The sequence below is a fragment of the Helianthus annuus genome, chromosome 8 (genome assembly GCF_002127325.2).
Source record: "Helianthus annuus cultivar XRQ/B chromosome 8, HanXRQr2.0-SUNRISE, whole genome shotgun sequence".
NCBI classification, from domain to species: domain Eukaryota; kingdom Viridiplantae; phylum Streptophyta; class Magnoliopsida; order Asterales; family Asteraceae; genus Helianthus; species Helianthus annuus.
In genome coordinates this window covers 126,318,009-126,338,297 of record NC_035440.2, presented here as the reverse complement: position 1 = coordinate 126,338,297, position 20,289 = coordinate 126,318,009, and the positions used below count along the sequence as shown (strand labels likewise).

Sequence of the window (20,289 nt, the reverse complement as noted above, 5' to 3'; positions counted from 1 at the left end):
CAACATAGGATTTCCGATCCTTCCTGCAACCAATCCCTCATAAGATTCTAGCACGGTAGCAAGTAACGCCATGTGATCTTTTGCAACTTCTTCAGAAAAACTTTGATCATTTGTAAGATTTAATGCAATGTTGCAATGTATCACATATCCATTTCCATTCTTTAACCCTTGAGATTGATAACTTGAAGCTGAAACATTTGGATTAACATTCGGGTATGAAGAAAATCCACTACTACTGTTTGGACTTTGATTGTTTGATCCAGATGAGTTTTCAGCACTGAAAGCAGTTTAAATTTTCGGACTTGCTTCGACATTCTGAACACTCCCTTTGAAGTACATCTTAACATCTTGTTGTGCACTCGGATTGTTCATTCATGCTATCTTTTACTGTTCCAGATCTTGTCCTTCAATCTTTTCGATGAACTGAGAAATCGTCAACCCATCATATTCTCCAGTGTTCTTTAATATCATCAAGTATGTACTCCACTCTTTCTGAGGTAATGCATCAGCTAATTTGTCGACCCATTCCTCTCGCTCTTTATTGATACTCAACAAAGACATTGAACGAACTAGGTGACAATATCTTTCAATCAATTTCTTGGTATCTTCTCCCGGTAAACTTGAAAATAAATCAAATTCTTTCTTTAGCAATGCTTTCTTGCTCCTAATCATCTTTTCGCTACCTTCAAACTTAGTTTTAAGCGCATCATCCCAGATCGATCGTGAAGTATTGTCGTGTTGAAGCAATATGAAGATGTCTTCTTTAATAGCTTGCTGTAGCAGACTGGTCATCATTTTTTCTGCTTTATACATGTCTCGTTCTTTGTCATTTAGTTCAGAAATTGCTTTGATAACTCCCAACCCAGTACGTGGTCTAACATACTTTTTCTCGATACATTCCCAAGATCTCAAGTGAGTTGCCTGAACCCAATTCTTAAAACGATCTTTCCATCCATAATACTCTTCAATGCCCATAAGCTTCGGGGGTTTTTGTAAAGTTCCGGTCTCATTTTCCATATTCATGCTTTGAGCAATGGCAGCCGGAGTAGTCGAGGATGAAGCAAATGCGTTATAGAATTCTTCTTCCATGATTCGGTAACAAATCTCAAACTCAGAAACTTTCAAGCGGAATTGGATCTTTCAAACGAAATCTTCCAAGAGAAATTACCTGCACAGCAACTTCAAGCGAAATTAGATGTTTCAAGCGAAATTAGGTATTTCGTATGAACTGGCTAAATGAAACTTAATTTCGTACGAAATTATACACCGGTTCAAACGAAATTAACTTTTTGAAGCGAAATTATAATTTCGTATGGAATTACTTAAACGAAATTACAATTCCATGCGGAATTAGGTGCAATTTCAAGCGAAATTAACTCTAAAACGTAATTCCGTGCGAAATTAGAGAACAATTTCAAACGAAATTATGCTGATGTCATCTTGTTCGAACTGATTTTCAAGCGAAATTACAAATTTTATCAGATTTAGATCGAATTAAGGTCCAATTCTCTCAAGGCTTTGATAAAATACTGTTTCTCTTATTATGTGTGAAATTCAAACAATTTTAACCGTGAAATCTTGCTCAATTTAGAAAAGAAGGTGTAGAAGAAAGAGAATCTGATGAAATCAAGCTGAAATCGGTAGAATTCCTCCTCCTGTGCTCTGATACCAGTTGTAGGATCGTGTACGGACCCGAACGGGTCGTTTAGAGGCGTTCTACTCAATATGAAAGGCGGAAACAGACATATTGAGTTCGATTCAGCTAGATCTTCACTTTAAATGTCTTTTTGATTGAATTAACAAAGTTTTACAGCAAGACAACACTTCGACAGCACTTCGGCTCCGGAAACACACATACAAGAATGATTCAAACGAAATTACAGAGACCCTATTTATAGGCTACCTAATTCCGCACCAAACAGACTCAAACGGAATTACTTTTCAAGTGGAATTAACATGTCAAGCGGAATTAGCTAATTCCGTACGGAATTACCTGTTGGTAATTTCGTGCAGAATTACCTATTTCATGCGAAATTAACTTTTGACATTTTCCTCGAACTTTTTGCCTGAACAATGCAAGACTTGATACAAGACGAAGTCGACAGACGCATGCACCAACATGTGTCCCACCTCAGTATATACTCCCGTATCAAGATTCCCTAGATTCAGTCTTACAGGTGAATATACTATATTGATATTTGTACTCTGGGTTAGTGCGAGACCTTGAGAGCTCAGGTATGAACTACCGTTCAGTCAAAGAGATGAAGACTTGACTTTGAGGTGTGTCCCACTTAGGGATCTTCTTTACAACTGCACTTGATATATATCTTTCGATATTTTCTCAATTTTTATGCAGAGGGTAAGCTTTAAGCACATAAAGTATTATACGAGGTCTAGGCCATTGCTGACGCAAAATCAGAAGACCGGGTATAATACCCCAGATATCAAACAGTATAAAAACGTAGTATCTCAGAATCTGGCAATCTCTCAAACATGATTTCGGGGGTTACCCATATATCCGAGAGATGTTCCCCATGAGATAAGAAAGTTAGTGATATTTAGGTTTATATCTCGAAATCAATCTACTAAATGTGTAAAAACCTACTGGCATATCATCAGTGAGACCGTTTATCACATTTTAACATTCCATTTCTTTAGCGTACTACGACTGTCTACTGATGTACTATCATTTCCTCTTTTTACACAAACTCATTTTGAAAATTTTCTATTATTTTTGTCTTTTTCAAATTTTCAAATGTTTTATATTTTCTGAAATTTCTACTCCCCTAAAATTCAAAACATTTAATGAAAATTTGATAACCGATGTAGATAGCTTTATCTCGTCATTCATTTTCTGCATCTCATACTCTGTTACATGTAAAGCAGAAAGTACCCCCATGATTTACAACACAATGATTTTTAACACTGTTAAAACCATTTAATCACTTGTGAAATAATCATGTTTGTTCAGCCGTGAAGGTTTCGGCATATTCAATCAAAACATCTTTTTTGAGATTTTTGATTTTTAACAAATTTAAAAACAAACATATTTTTGGTTTTTAAATTTTATATTTTTAGGATTTTTGAAATATGGTTTATTTATGTACAGAAAACAAACTCCCTGATTTCAGATGCAGGGATCTACAGCCTCTTCTCGTGCCAGGCTGCTCCTCTATTTATTCTGACAATCATCCATCTTCTGGAGCACCTGCACATACAAACTACTCAATTACTTGAACAAAGCAACCCAAGCCTGCTTTGACTCAGGTAGCTGAATATGTAGCTTTCCAGGTAAAATTGGATAGTTTCGTTCATTCTTCTCAAAAACATTTTCTTTAAGTTTTTCTTCAACTGAAACCTTTTGATGCTTAACTACCCAAATTTGACCTTTCGAAACATTCCTTTTATAAAATCTTGATTCATTTTGAATGTTTTGATTTTGAACAACAACTTTTGGTTTCCAAAACTAGTTTGGTTTTGTTGCATCAACCGTTGTTTTCCAACTTTTGTTGTCCGAAATCTGGGTGTCACTTGTTTCCAAGTTTGTTATGATTCAGTTTTTGACATTTTCGGTTTCCAAGTTTGTTTTGATTCAAACTTGGTTGATTTCTGATTCACAACATCAGACTTCTTTTTCTCAACACTAACATGTTTAAGATTTGGACATTTACGATTGAGATGTCCAATTTGATCACACTTAAAGCATGTTCTCTTTGAAACATCTTTCACCTGTTGTTGTTGTTGTTGTTTCTTTTGAGCATAGAACTCTACACTAAACTGTCGTCTAAATTGAAGTTCTTTCTCTTCCTCAGAACTTGTTCCGTGAACAAATTTTTCTGATAATTTTTCTTTTTCAAAACATTTCTAATTATGTTTCTTCTTATAACCCAACCCAGCCTTCATGTTCTTTTTCTTGTAACTAGGTTTGTTATAAAAAGGTTTCTTGCTCTTACTAGCAAATTTTGAAATTTCAATTTTCTCAATTTCTACCAGTTTGAAAACTTTGTTGATTTTATCTGAAATCACATTTTGAATTGGAAATTCAATATCTGAGAATAATTTGTTCGATCCAATCATGGTATAAACCAATCCTTTTGAATCATCATTCACACCTTTCTCAGATTTTGAATTTTTGAAATAACTTTCATGAAAACTTCCCTCATGTTCATTATGTGATTCAGACTTATCTGTGTTGGTAGACTCCTCTGTGAGAACACTTTCAACAACCTTACCTACCACCTCTGAATCATTAAGATCATCAGATTTGGTGTAAGTCACATCGATGTTGTCAGGTAATTGGTCAACCATTTTCAGTGCTATTTTCACCTTCTAGCCATCATAGAATGTATAATTATTCTCCAACGGTGGTGGAACCTGATGGTATTCCGACCCAATTCCCTTTTTGTTCTTTTCTACTCTTTCCCATCAGGTGTGATGTTGAAAATGCGTTCCAGAATGTATGAAGAAGCATGATAACTTTGAAGTTTCTTAACCAATTTTTCTTTTTCAGCCAGTTCTTGTTTAAGTTTAGCAACTTCATCAATATTGTTATTTAAAACTTTTTGTTTTCCTTCATATCTGGCTTCAAGAAATTTTGTTGTTTCTTGACATGCTGACAATCTATTATCCAGACTTATGACTTTACTTTTCAAAATCTCATAAGCTTCTTTTACTGTGTGATATGACAATTTCATTCCATCATATTCCTTTTGCAACTCTTGAATAGTGTTATTTTTGGAATACATTCGTGGCAATCTGCTAAACACTTTTGTTTTAAAACTTCGTTTTCTTTTTCAAGATTTACACATTTTTGTGTTAGCCTTTCGTTTTTCTATTTCAACAACTTTTCATTTCTAACATTTCATTACAATTTTCTTTGAAAATCTTTTCAATTTTAGTAAATTTAATGTCTCTGGATCTCAGATTGTTATCCTTTTCAGTACAAGCCTTGCACATTTCCATGCATTTCTTGCACTGTTCATCAGTTTTATGGTCAGATTGATTTAATGTCTCAGAAAATTCAGATTTAGTTTTTGTCGTCTTTTTCTCATCTTCCATCACTTTCTGTTTCTCTGCAATAGCTTCTTCTGTCTTTGCATCGGTTTTCTTCACCTGCTGTTCATCAGCTATTTTCTTCACTTCATTCACCATCTTCTTGCTTTCATCGACAATTTCCTCCACTATCTTCTTCTTCTTCTTCTCCAAGCTCGCATAGATCACCTTGTTTATTCCTTCCTCGACCTTTTCTCTGTAGTGTGGAATCTCTTTGAGCCCTCGACACCAAACTCCAACAGTTGGTATTGCAACAACTAATGCGTCAAAATCTACCTCATTGGGATCAACTATCGGATTTCCTTTAGGATCAACATAACATTCTTTCTCTACATCCCATCTTTTTGCTCGCCTTGCTTCTTTGTAAGCATCGTATACATTACTCAAATAACCTCGTGCCTCTTCTTCCTCTCGGCTTCTTTTGATCTTAGCAACCAACGAACATTTCTCTTTTCTCTCATCTTTAATATAATTGTTCCAATTGAAACCTTCATCTTCTTGAATTTTCCATTTGTTATCATCTTGAAACGTACTGGGTCCACTACTCTCATCATGAATCGTTAAAAGAGCTTGTTTCTTCTCTTTAAATGACCCTTCCTCAATCTATTTTCTTGACGGTTGCTCGTTGTTGTGATGATAGATAGCTTTCTTATAGTAGTCTTCGTGAAAAGGATTCACACTATCATCAGCTTTGTTGTTTGTGCATTCCCTTTTGAAGTGCCCCTTTTGTTTTCATTTAAAACATGTAACTTTAGCTTTATCGGAACCTATCTTCATATCAGGGCCTTCCAAACACTTTTTCCAAGTAATCTCCATGAACCGTTCAGCCCTCCTGATGACCTTGCCATGCACTAGTGAATATCCATGAGTTCCATCTCTTCTCGATCAACTTGATCGTAATCCTCCTTTTTCATATTCGGATTACCGATCCTTCCTGTGATTAAACCTTCATATGACTCTAGAACAGAAGCTAAGAAACTCATGTGCTGTCTAGGGAAATTAGTGTTCAAATTTGGAAAATCTTTCCAGTTTTGATTCGGACCGGATTTAGATGATGTAGAAGATGAATGATATCCAGAATCATAACTTAGAGACTTGCTTTTCGATGAATCACCAGAATTATCTACACTGAATGTTGTACTGATCTTTGGTGACTGGTTGTTCTGCAGCATACCTCTTCGGTAGTACAGATCAACATTCTGTTGGTAACTAGAACTAGACATTTTATTTTGTTTTTGTAACTTTAGATCATGTCCTTCCAATTTCTCAGTCAAACCATCCAACGTCATTTCATCAAACTTGGCATCATATTTCAACACAATCACAAAAGTTTTCCAATCTTCCTCATGCGGTAACGCCTCGACAAGTTTGTCAACAATCTCATCTCTGTCTTTGTTAATTCTAAACCTTTCCAACTCGATCTTCAGATGACAAAATCTTTCAATCATCTGTCTGACAGTTTCTCCTATCATGAATCCGAACAGATCGAATTCTTTTCTCAACAAAGAGATCTTGTTCTTCTTGATATCTTTACCACCTTCAGCTTTCAGCTTTAAAGCTTCCCACATTGACTTGGACGTTTCACCACATTGAAGCAAAAAAAGATTATCCTCTCTAACCGGTTGTTGTAATAATGTTACCATTTTTAGTTCATCAGAATGTTTTTCTTTCTCAATTTTTGAATATTCTGGAATTGGAAGTAATACATTTTGATCATTCACAGGTTGTTTATATCCATAAGTCATCATAATCCAACTCTCATAGGCATAAGCCTTCACCCAATTTTCAAATCTCGTGCTCCACCAATGATAATCTTCGATATTCATTAGTTTAGGTGGCCTTTGGTGATTTCCGTAAACATTATCATGATTTATATTATTATTTATGGCTTTTGAAATGCTTTTCGGTGTAACAGTTGTTGTTTCTGATGACTCAGAAGTGAACGCATTATAGAATGTGTTGTAAAATTCTTTAGCCATGATTCTGATCTTTGAACAACCTGTAAACAAGCAAACACTTGATCAAATCTGAAAATCAAACAATATAATCTCCGTCCGTACGAAGATGGATTGCTGGATTCGTACGAAGCTGTACAATCTAGGATCGTATGAACAATAACAGGGTTTGTACGAAGCTAGAAGCCTGGGTTCGTACGAAGTCAAGTTTTACAAGATCACAACTTTTGAATTGGGTTCGAACGAAGCTGGATATGTGGCTTCGTACGAAGCTAAGTTGCGAAGAACAAGTTCACGTTTTCCATAGTTTTTCACTGATTTGAGTACGATTTTGTTTGAATTTTGATCTGAAAATTTGTAAGATTGATTAAAAACGTTTTTCACACGTTATATAAAAAATATAGCCGATTTTAACCATGAAATCTCCGTAGATCTGAGTTTAAAGTTCAAAGAAAATGATAAAAAGATGAATAGAAGAAGATGAGTGTAGAAAGTAATGATTCCAGCTCTGATAGTGATGAAACAACTACAATCTTTGTCTCCAATCCGTGCAAACAAACACCTGCTCTGATACCACTTGTGAATTCAGGATCTGGATTGAATCCTTGACCGTTGAATGCGTACGAACATGTGAAATGTGCAGAATCCAATCACGTGTGAGGATGAGAACACAAAGATGTAATTTTAAACTGATTTCTATTGAAAGTATGAGAGTACAATACCACGAAATCAAACGGGTAGAGCTTCGCCTCAAGAATACCCAAAAGATTACAAATGACAAGACTCACACTCCTATATATAGAGTTATGGCTTCGTACGAAGCCATTGTATGGTCACTTCGTACAAAGCTGTTGGCTTCGTACGAAGCTACTTCAGCTTCATTTCTTGCTCTTTTCAATTCAACACATGTCTTGTATCATCTGTTTAAGCTATACGATACGTGATTGACGTAAGCGATAGACATATGCACTCACATTTCCGCTACAAGAAATCTGACTTTTAGCGACGACATATGTCGTCGTTATTGGTAGCCAAAATTGTCGCCAAAGATATCGCCTGGGGACATGTCGTTGCTAAAGATTTCATCGCTAAAGCTTATACATCAATGGCGACGACATAAGTCGTCGCTAAAACTTTTTTTGGGCTTTTTTGTTTTTCCAGTTGTTTATATCAAAACCTGTGAATTTCTGGTTCATGACATACAAAAACTAAATAAACATAACTACATAAATGTCACAAACGTCACAATCCGGGTTCGGTTGAGTCACAAACACATTATAAAAGTGCAAGTATATGGTGACCTACTTATATACATTAAGCTAGCAAAACCCAACTGGAAAAAGTGCAAGTATACGATCCAAACCAAAACAAATGATGTATCGTAATGAGTGAATCACTTCTATACAAAAAACTAGTTTGTGAAATAAACATAACACCTTTGAAACTCTGATTCTGCAACACTTATCTCATCTTGAAGCTCCTTAAGTTTTTTCAACATCTTAGACTCTTTAGCCTACAAAAATTACTAACTTTCAACATTTTACGGTAGTTTCCATCAAAATGGCACTTTGAACATTATTTACATCTTAAAGCTCCTTAAGTTTTTTCAACATCTTAGACTCTTCAGCCCAAATTTCATCAAATGTTCAGAAAAGTTATTGAAATCTTAACCAATTACAAAAAGTAAAAAAATTCCATTATCCTCAATCATATGAAACTAAAGCAGATAAAGAATCACCACAAAAAAGAAATTAGAAAAGGGGTTGAAGAATACCCGTAGTAAAGCAATCGGTCAACAATCTTTCAACTGCTCGTAGTCGGATGTGATTGTTTGTCTAGGTTTTAGGATCGCTCATGTGGAATGCAAAACAACAATAATGAAAACCTTCACATAGGCTAACCTTTTGTACAACATCAAACCGAAAAAAAAAATGATTGAACTGGAAGAGTGGCTCACAGATGACCAGAAAATGGTGGCTTGCGATGGCAGGAACTCTTGCTCAGGTGGAAATTTAGGTGCACGGTGATTGAGAGAGAGAAAGAGGGGGAGTTTTGGGAGTGAAAGAGCGGAATTTTGGCGGAGAAAGGGAGGGTTTAGGGTTAAGATCGGGGGGAATCTTGGCACCTGCTTTTTTGGGCATTAGCGGCAACGAATAAGCACGAATAAAACTTAACCCTCCGATGTGTCCACTAATCAACGGTCAACATTAGCCCCTTCGTGAGTGCTCCGGATTATGAGCATTAGCGATGACATTCTTAATGTCGCCACTAAAGGCGTCGCCACTAATGCTCATGTTTCTTGTAGTGAATTCACTCTTACAAAATCAACTGACTTTCTTAGTTTTATACATTTTAATTAGTTTCAGCTATCTATAAACACCTCCTATATATAAACACACACTATTATTGTTAATCCTACTATTTAGAGCGTTAAATATAATTATTCTAAGGTTGGGTATGGTTTGAAGGTGGTAGGGGCTCTATTGCATCACGTCAACCAGGTAGTTCTATTGCCTCTTCTCAATAGTTAGTATGGTATGAGATGGAGCTCCTTCCTATAGACACAAACACAATAGCGTCCCCTTTGTTTGACTTCACACACACAACAGTTCACTAATGCTCGTTATTGCAATGGCTGGCACACAACAGTCTCACCTAATAACTAGCATGATATAAGAAAGAGACGATATTGATAATTAAAATGCTGAGGTAGTATGGGCAATAATTCAATAAACATGAATAGAACCTTGTTCTAAACAGCATTAACAGACAAAATAAAGAAAAAAATAGAGTTAATTACACAAATGGACCCTATGGTTTTTAGCCAGTTTCATCTTTGGGTACTAACTTTTTTAACAGATTTGAGGCTTGTGATTATCGATTTGTAACGAGTTTGGGTATTAACGTCAACTTTCGTTAATTTTCTGTTAAGTTTTGATAAAATGACTAAAATATCCTTTAAAAACTGTTAATTTTCTGTTAAGTTTTTATAAAATGACTAAAATGTCCTTTAATAACTAAGAGGACTATATTTGTACCAAACTCTTCCTAGGGGCCATTTCGGTAAGTTATTATAAAAAAATATATATAACAATTACATTCCCCTCCCTTCATATCAGAATACCAGTCATTTTCACCGTCTCCAGTGACCACCGCATCGCCCCCAATGAGCACCACCGCGGCGTTGGCCGCGATGAAAGTAAGTTGGAAACACAAACATTTTTCTTAGAGCAGTTGCGTTGACAAGATGTGAAAATTTTTATACAGATCCGGCGAAGCAGCGACGACCACAGTCAGCCATGATCTCTTTCGTAAAACTCCACCGTCGTGTAAAAACTCAGTTGTTGTTCTGGCAACCCATTTGGTGTTTGAAACCATGTTAAGTTGGAAAATTTGTGTTGCCGGAGATGCACCAAAAGACGTGCAGAAGAAGATGACGACGATGTCGGTGACGGAGAAACTATGTTCTCCGGTTTAGTCACCGGAGTTGATTTTAGAAACGACCTCGACCACTCGTTTTTAGTACAGCCGAAGACTTTATTTTCTCGGTGTTCATTGTTCTATCGTTAATCTTACTAACCCATTGCTTTTATGTTTTCATGTAATAAAAAAACCCTCAAGCTCTCATCAAGTCTCTGTTATCGGCCTAGACGAAGTGGAACAAAGTTTGCTGCAAGTGGGATTTTGAAAACTGATTTTTTTAATATATATGTTTTTTTAATCTTTTTTGATATTTGGAATTAAATACATAAATAGCCCTTCAACATTATAAAGTTACACAATTAATCCTTTAGATGATAAATGACTTAAATGCCCTTCAGCTTAACACAAAAATTAATGAAAGTTGACGTTAATAGCCAAACTTGTTACACACCGATAATTACAAGCCTCAACATGTTAAAGAAATAAGTTAATACCCAAAGACGAAACTAGCTATAAACCATAGGGTCCATCTGTGTAATTAACTAAAAAAATTATGTCGTGAACAAATCCAAGGAATTAACATTAATCACCCATACAAAAAGACATAATTAGCCCTTATACCCACAAACTTTTCCATTAGTGCTAGGGCTGTTTAGAAAGCTCGTGGCTTGGAGCTCGCTCGGATTTAGCTCGGAAAAAGCTTGCTCGATACACTACAAGAAAGTTCGCCTTTTAGCGACGACCCCTTTAGCGGTGACAACAAAGAAGTCGTCGCTAAAAGCCGAATCCGCGTCCAGGTTTTAAAACCAATCCCTGATCATTGATCTTGTGTACATCTGACGGTCCAGGTTTTATTTTAGCTTTAGGTGTATAAAACCTATGGCGGGCAAACCATTCACTCATTCCCCCCAAATCGATCCACTGGCACTCCCCCAAATCGATCCATGAGCCCTCCCCCAAACCCCACAGCGCTGCCAGATTGATTCAACCCGGCCACAGCGGCTCGCTCGCCGCCACGACCTGCAGCCTTCGGAGTCAACTTACCTCCTCAGTCGCTCGCGCGCCGCACCTCGTCCGCTGCACCAGGTACCTTCCTTTTCTTCTGTTTTATTGTTTTGGTTTTTCGATTTTTGTGGTAATTGAACATATTAGGGTTTCGTTGGTTTTATGGATTAAGTAAGTATATGGCAAAAATATGGGGTGATATTGGATTTTGTACCTTTTTTTGTTCTTTGTTTTGATGTACATTTGGGATTTAGGGTGTAAGTAATGTTGTCTGCAAGTTTTGAAAGGATTCTTTAAGTTGTTTTTGAACGGATTCCACAAGAAGTTTTGATGTACAGTTTTTTTTTTTTTTTTTTAATATATTGAACAGATTGTAAAGTAAAATAATGTTGGGTGAGAGGGGGGATGTCGAGATATTGAGAGGGCATGGCTGAAATGGTGGCCTGAGTGGGTTTCGGTTTGACCTTGGTTATCTATTTGTAGGGGCTGGTTTGACTTTGGTTAATTGTCTTTGGGAGCATGTTTGACTTTGGTTAGTTGTTTAGATGCATGTTGAACGATTTGAGGTTTATTATTCACTTTGGTTAAAACTTTCACAACAAAAATAACAAAATGCCTTTTATAAAGTAGTGTTTTCTAAATCGACTATTAACAAGTAGTGTTACTTTTGTCCTATAAACTCGCCACCAGACCCTGCACTCACCTCCTCGCCGCTCCACAGCCGTTGCTGCACCAGCAGGTTAGTTTCGTCTTCCTCTATTTTGTTGAAATTTTGTTTTTCTTAATTGATTGTTAATATCTTTCTGTTATGCTTGTTTTCGTCATTGAACCGATGATTGATTTTGTTGTACACTACAAGAAACATGTTCAATACTGGCGACACCTTTAGCGGTGACTTTGGAATTAATTCGACGCTGAAAGGCTTATCCGTGTCCAGAACCTGCAATCCGACTGTCCACCACCACCCTCCGGTTACAACCCGCCACTACCAGAACCTGCACTCACCTTTTCGCTACTTCACAGCCGCCGCTGCACCTGCAGGCTAGTTTGGTCGTCCTTCTTTTTCTGGTAATTTTGTTTTCTTCTTATTTGTTGATTTTTTATATGTTTCTGTTGTGCGTGTTTTCTTCATTGAACCGAGGATTCATTTTGTTGTAGGTGTGGATTGTGTGCAATCGTAGGTATAAGGTAGCATCGTCAAAGATTTGGTGAGCCCTTCTTATCTAGGGCTTCTTATCCTAATAAGAATTAAGAAACTCTCCAAAGGTTATTGCCTTTTCATCTTTTTTGTTTTTTGAAGTATTTGGTGTATGATTTTTAAAGATACCTTTTTGGTGAATTTTAGGTTAAAGGTGTTTGCTTTTGACTGATACATGCTCTTTTGGTGTGTAAGTTATGTGGTTTCTAGGATGGATAAGATTAGGGTCGTTAAAGGCGTTGTCAGATGCACTTGCACTATCTTCGATCTTGGTGTCGTCGACTGTACCGGTGCTACCGGCGTCTGCTGATATATCTGGGCTCACTCCGTAAAGAGTCTACACAGTTTGCCAAGACGGAGAAGCAGTCATTGAAGAAGCTTGAGAGTTCTCTTAAGCTTTATGCACCTGACAGTGCTCCTGCTCTTGCTATTAAGGCTACCATGGAGAATACCATGCGTAGGTAATTTTTTACGGCCCTCATAAACAGCTGTTTGTTCTTCAGCTGGGTGAAACAGGTTTAGTTTTAGTCTAAACGAGGTCTGAATTAGTGTAAACGGGTTTGGGTTAGTTTCTGATCGAATCTCAAGCATGTTTAGCTGAACGAGTAGTTGTGTCTGGTTTGAAGAGTTTAACCCTTTCATTTTAAGTTAAACAATTAAGAAAATTTATTCTCTATGTTAATTTAAACAAAATACGTATTTTATCCCAAATTTGAGAAAAAGAAAAGTAAAAGTATCTTCAAATGTAATTATTTTATATAAATTTGTGAATTAAAGTATCTATATGTAAATAATAAATTAAAATAAAATAAGATATTGGGTTGACGGGCCGGGCCATATTCATGTTAGCCTGTCAAAACTTTTGTCATGTTTTTGTTCATGTGTTTGACACGATTTCATTTCAGGTTTATGTCTAGTTTTTTGCTTCATTTTAGTATAAGTGTGTTTTAAGTCAGTTGCTTGTCGAGCTTGTGTACGTTAGGTAAACGAGTTGTTTCCTGTTCTGTTCTTAGGCTGACCACTTTATTTTTTTAAAAGGATTATACATGTTGTTTCCTGTTCTGTTCTTAGGCTGACCACTTTATTTTTTTAAAAGGATTATACATGTGGTTAATGACACAACATCTGCATATAAATACACACAACACATAGCTTATATCATCTCGCTTCTAATGATATGTTCACTTGGCTGCAATAGTTTCATTTATGCACGGAATACATACACATCTACACAATTGTCATCAAATATGTTTTTTTTCGGTATTACAGGGACTAACAAGTGAAGAAAGAAAGAAAGAAAATCTTGTTAGATGTAGCTGATGTTGAAGCTGCACGCGATGCAGGATACGATGAAGCTTTGGTAGCTCATTTGGCTTTAAAGCCTAGCAAGGCATGTATCCGTTATATCCCGTTATTCTTTTTTGTGCTCAATAACTATACACACACATGTACTAATAAACTCATGTGCAGCTTGCAGAAGGGCTCGTCTTAGAAAAGAAGTCATGTCCTTTAGGTGACCCGACCCAAGCGTACGATGAACATTTGGGTTAGTTAGAAGCCATAAGAACTAAATATGGGTAATAACTCATTAGTAACTTAAATGCTGACATAGATTACTATAAATTAGTTGCATATTACTAACTTAATATATTTTTCAGATTAAGGCATCAGCAATACGAAGAGAGGCCAGAAACTACCATCTTCCGACAAGTTAAGTTGCGGCAGGTGCTTTTCGATACATATCAGGTCCGCGAATCAAATTGTAGTTTAACTCATAAAATGTCAAACTACAAATGTTTGTCATCCCCGCCACAACACGCGGGTTGAAAGCACTAGTTACTACTGTTTTAATATGGTGATATAAACAAACTGCTATGTAATTTTTTGTTGTTTGAATGTCAATTACTGTTTAATTCTTTGTATACTTATGAACATTTTGGAAATGTGCATGTAATTGTATGTGGGTAACAATGTAAATAGCAGTAAATTATTTTTTTTCTTTTTTTTTTTTTACTTTTAGTGGCGACATATGTCGCCCCTAAAAGTCACAAATGTCGCCGCTAAAAGTCATTCACAATGGCGACGACACACCCTTTTTAGCGACGACAGGTGACCAATAGCGGCCGATCTTTAGCGGCGACACGTGTCGTCGCTAAAGGTACCTGATTCTTGCAGTAATATAGCTCGGTTTAAGAGTGAACCGAGCCGGCTCGGCTCGGTTAGAAAGTGAGTCTAGCTCGGCTCGGCTCGTAACGAGCCGGATTGGCTCGGTTTGGCTTGCTTTTCAGCTCGACTCGGCTTAGCTCGGATCATTTTACATATAATATATTTTATTCATATATACATTATAACATATTACAAAAAACCAATTATTATTTACATGTATTTAGTTTTGTAATTTGATATCTATGGCTTATTTGAAGGTTGATTACCATGCTAATTAACTAATTATTATTTCATCAAAGTTTAAAACTTATCTTGTTTTGTTTAACTTGATTTTAGCTTGTGATATATTAGGTCGAACTTATTTTGGATATGTTTTTTTGAAGTATTGAATAATATTTTAGACTACTTAATCTTTAGAGCTATGTGTTAATTTTTATTTTTAAAATCGAGCAAAAGCATGCCGAGCTGAACCAGCCGGTTTAAATCCAAGCTGAACCCGAGCTTTGATTTTCAGCTCGGTTTATAGTCGAGCCGAGCCAGCTCGGCTTATAGTCGAGCCGAGCCGAACCCAAATTAGTGCCACCTAAACACCACTCATCTTCACCGTCACCGGCGAACTCATCCACCAACAAAACACTCCAAATCGGAAATATTCAATTCAACAAAACAAACACATATGAACATATATTTAATATATATATATACACACATATAATCATACACTAATCATATATACTGTATACAGTATAATAAACCTTATAACAGCAGATCCAATGATCCAATTCAAAACGGATGCAAATTCCTACTCAATCCAACCAGATCTGGTTTATACGGGAGGTACGATCGAATCCGATTCCCTTCCGTAACCGTTTTATCCGATTTATTTCTGGACTTTACTTCATCTGTTACAGTTACCGGTTCAACTTTCGCCGTTTTCTCAACCTTCTTCACCTTTTCCGTCCTCTTCTTCGTCGCCGTTAAATGACGGACAACGATAACGGAAGCATCCTTAGCGGCGTTCACACTTATGTCGCTGTTACTCCGGTTAATAAGATTCCGAAACCTCCACCGTTTCGAACAACTTCCGGTTGAATTACTCTTTTTCGTAACGGATTTGATCTCCGGCTTCCAGATGCAGTACGTTCCTGGAGTAGCTCCGTTGAGATCGTCGGATTCTGATGACGAAAACGACGCAGTTTCAGTTTCCGTTTCAAGCTTGAAAAGCTTCCGAAGAGGTTGCCGTACAGGCTTCGAATCGGATTTGTGAACGACGTCGTTTAGCAATAAACTCCGGTCGAATAACGGATACCGTTGCAGGATCTCGCCGTTGAAGAAGATCGAATCAACGGCGAATTCAAACTCTTCGTCTGAATCCTCTGATTCTGATACGTCGTCGTTTTTGTTTAGGTTTAGGTTTTCGGTAGGGTTAGGTTCCGATTCGTGAGTGACGTCATCGGTGAAGTTGTAGATGTCATCATGATTTTCCGTAGAATTAATTTCTGGCTCGTTGTCATCTTGGATGAAGTTGTAGATATCGTCGTCATCGTTACGGAATTCTGCAACGACTCTAGCGGCGATATCGGCGAGGTTGTTGGAAGAGTTGTTGCTGGTGAAGCTTTGAGATATGGAGTTTAGTGAGCTGAATTGAATGGCTAGTTGTGGTGGTGATGGTGGTGGTGGTGGCGGTCTCATCATTTTGTATAAGGAGATTTTTGTATAAGAAAGGGTGGTTGAGATTTGTAGAAGGTTATATATACAGGGTGGGGTGGGGTACTACGCGGTTGTAGTGGGAACATGAGTATGTTACTATTTCTGGGGCGATGAGTTTCTATGAACTTTAATTTTTATGTAAGATTTAATTAAATTTTTTTTTTAAACGTCAAATTTGGATCACTGACGGACCACTGGAGTATTATCGTGCCACGAGCGGAATCACCCGATCATATCCATCTCCACTAGGCATAATGCTTGTACAACAATTCAGGAGGAAACCCAATAAATATGAGAAAACCCCCTTATGGGAATCGAACTCATGACCTTTTGGTCCCAAATCTTTATCCCACCCCCAAAATGCCACTAGGCTATAAAGCCATGGACGTAAGATTTAATTAATTAATCTAACATCTAAATATAACCTTTCTTTTTTGTTATTTTATAAATAAGACTTTTTAATACACTTGCTCTTAAGTTACGTCTATTTCTTCTACGAATGTTTCACACATTTTTTTAGTTTAATAGTTCATACCTTTTTCTTCTACTAATGTTTCACACTTGCTCTCTGTTACGTCTTTCATATGTTATGTTTTGAACATTTTTTTTACTATTATAAAACAGCTCTCATGTCTTCTCCCATTCTCTCTCGTATCATTTTCTTATAGTTGCAATTGTTTGGCAATTATTCAGCAATAATAAAAATGGGTGAGATGAAGACGTTGGATTGAAATGTGCTAGCGTGAGATGAAGTATATACCTTCTTCATATTTCCTCTACATGAGCTAGAAACCACCCAAAAGCAAGCATTTGAGATGCTCTTACAAAAGCAAGACTAAGAACACTAAAGAGGGTATCCGTAGGTGATGTTACGTTCACCATTATAGGTCTTGTTACCGGTGATATAAGTGTAGTGACTTAGTATTTTAGTTATTAGCGTCGTTTTTGACACATTTAACTCAAAAAGTTGGTTGCATTGTTCAACACGTGGCATGTGTGGGCTCCACCAGTCCACACCAAAAAAGTGGGGTGTGAAAGGAGCGTGGCCAGGCCGGCATTGGGGTGCCATGTGGCACCTAACTTTTTTTTTTTTTTTTATAAACGGTCATCCCAGGCCAGTGCCCCACGCCAAGCAGGCAACGCCCACCAAAACGCCAACCCGAGGTAATGTACCCGGCGTTAAAGGGCCAACAACGCCCCTTGGCCACACCAACACCCACTAGTCTTAAAGCGAGTTGATATTTGTTTTATTTTATTTCAGTTCTATAATAAAAGGTCATAAAAATGAATCAACGAAAAGAAAATAAGATTATATCCGAGCTTTTAAAAACTTATGTTTTCTTTTTAAACGGAAAAATCATATATTTTATCTCTACGGAACTTTCATCGTTAAAAACAATTTATTTCTACGAAACTTTCCGTTTCCAAAAGTCTATTGAAGTAGTGTTTTGTTTTATTGCTTAATCATCGGACTAACTGAGACAGAAATTTTGTCTCTATTCTTACCTAGTTTAATATTATCTTGTGTTTCAGTTTTGGTCAAATAAATAGAGACATGATATATTTTTAGTTGATTTTAACGATTTATAATTTTTTGATCCATAATTTATACAAATAATAGCTTTTATAATATGTACCTTAATTGCTGATGTGACAAAGGTTATATTGTAATTGCTTATCATGTAGCCGTTATCTGGATCTATAGAATAATTTATATGTTGTATAACATCCAATATCTGAGATAAAATTTATAATCTTGGCTCGAGAAACCCCAACGGCTTTGTAATTGTTATCTTTTTTGCCGGTTAGTTTCTTTGCTAGTCGGTTTTAATAAATATTAGTTGTTAAAAAAGATCTAAAAAAGTTATAGATGAAATTTAATGGGTTTACGGTAATATACTGTTATTAATATCAACATCACATACGCAAACAATGTGAATATGAATATACAAATTAAACTAGCTGCCTTTTTTTGAAAATATAGTAATTATATTGACACTTCTTATTCTTATTAGAAAAGTATAAATTAGTTGTCAAATACACAACTTCGATATCAATAAGTATTGGTGATTGGCCAACCGAATATTTGTAATTAAAAAAATATACTTTTTCTAAAAGAAAGTAAACTATAATCATGTTTGGTCATCAAACCATTTTTTTAATCTCAAGCAAACATTATATATACATACACACATAGGTTTAGTATCCAATAATAATAATAAATTAGATTTTAAGTAAAAAAAAATAGAGAAATTCATCAAAAAGTTGTCATGTATTTAAGGAAATCATAAAATGTGGATGACACTATGCGGAAAAAGGGCGGGTGATACCATTTGAAAAAAAAAACTAATGACACTATGTAAAATTTTCTATTACACCATGTTATAATTTTCTTTTTCCTAAGTGAATCCTAGTATCTTAGAATTGTGATAATTATAAATGAAATGTATTTTGGTACTAAAATATTTTGGTTCTTAGACTGTGGGTTATGGTGGAGTTTGGGTTGAGGCTTGGGTTGGGCATTGGTTGACATGTGGATGGGTGGCAGACATGGGCTAAACCCACATTCAACACGGTATGGTGGGGCGGGGGTTTGGTGGGCTTCGCTGGGCTGACCCGCTGGGCTATTTCAATATTATTTAAAACAACAAATTTAATTTTTTTAATATTTTTAAATAAAGAAAATTACAAAAAAAAAATCCTAACTTTTATATTTGTTTTTTTATCTCTTCTCTCAACGCCAAGACTAGTTGTAACTCGTCACCCTGTAGGTGATCATTGGGTTGGGATAGAAATTTCAAATCATCCCGTTTTTGTTTCTGGGCATATCTAGCGGCATCTCTAGCTTCTTTGCTCCTTCGTATTTCGGCCCTTTGTTGTTGGAATACGTTGAATGTATCCAACTTGCATGAAATGTCATCCAACTGCTCGCTGTATATTCCCCTACGCGAGCCAGAACTCCCAGCTGAAGGCGATGCCGTATCAGATCTAGATTTTTGAGCACGCCTTCTTGAGGCATTTCTTCCATACTCAGACCGGTTTGGGCTTGGCGAATCATCCAAGAGGTCCTCAAACTCTTGATCTTGTGCATCAGATTGGGCTTGGGACGAGGCCTTTGACCTTTTGGAAGACGAGTTAGTTTCGCTACCAATGGGGATAGTCGCCCACTTTGGATGAAACTTACAAATCTCCCAACAATGCATGAAACGGAAGTCGGTCTTCACATTTGATTTGAATGTGACCACTGCATTTGTCAAAATGTCGGCTTCGGTTTCACCACTTTTAGGGTTTTGCTTTGCTTTATTTGAAACACCACTAAATTTTGTAAGTTGGGTGCTTATCGCACTCCACTTTGAGGATAAGCTATCGTTTTCACGATAAATCTCCCTTCCCATTTCTTCATGGAATAGTCTACTAACCGATTCACACAGGGCGGTTCGATGTTGCGAATTTCCTATTTTAATAAAAAAAATTTAATATATTACAACCATTAATAAAAACAAAGGTTAAGAATACCTAAAGTTGAATGTTGAGATTGTTCACACCAAGCCCTCGCCAATGCAACTTCTTCAGCAACGACCCATTTTTGTTGTTTTCGTTTGGCGGTTTCAACTACTTTATCCGCCTCGGTTTTTTTCTTATGACTTCTCTTTTTGATGGGTTTCGATGCGGAAGGACCATCATTGGGTGGTTGAGTTTCGGGAACGGATTCGTTTTGTGAAAGGTCGATGGAGGTTGGTGAAAGGTCGATGGGCGATTGTGAAAACGGGGTAGGTATCG

At 36.6% G+C, this 20,289-nt stretch overlaps 1 protein-coding gene and 2 long non-coding RNA genes across 4 annotated transcripts; 2 read left to right on the top strand and 1 right to left on the bottom strand.

The window, feature by feature from the left end:
- Nucleotides 1–11,311: 11,311 nt before the first annotated feature.
- On the top strand, nt 11,312–13,925 carry LOC110917033. 2 transcript variants are annotated; one of them, XR_002580259.2, is made up of 6 exons: nt 11,312–11,516; nt 12,126–12,174; nt 12,295–12,503; nt 12,594–12,701; nt 12,829–13,094; nt 13,903–13,925. It is a non-coding gene; the product is annotated as an uncharacterized LOC110917033 (long non-coding RNA). The 2 variants fall into 2 exon arrangements; XR_002580257.2 differs by having other exon boundaries at nt 12,781–13,094.
- A 174-nt stretch (nt 13,926–14,099) lies between these two features.
- Nucleotides 14,100–14,555, top strand: LOC110917034. Its single transcript, XR_002580260.2, has 2 exons — nt 14,100–14,210; nt 14,292–14,555. It is a non-coding gene; the product is annotated as an uncharacterized LOC110917034 (long non-coding RNA).
- An 878-nt stretch (nt 14,556–15,433) lies between these two features.
- On the bottom strand, nt 15,434–16,606 carry LOC110915830. The gene has a single exon (XM_022160575.2). It carries the CDS (start codon nt 16,492–16,494, stop codon nt 15,583–15,585), a length of 912 nt encoding a protein of 303 aa, XP_022016267.1. The 5' UTR covers nt 16,495–16,606; the 3' UTR covers nt 15,434–15,582.
- Nucleotides 16,607–20,289: the final 3,683 nt, after the last annotated feature.

Bases quoted from the DNA above. Each gene is read 5' to 3' on its own strand.
- LOC110915830 (XM_022160575.2), bottom strand. From the start codon at position 16,494: ATGATGAGACCGCCACCACCACCACCATCACCACCACAACTAGCCATT.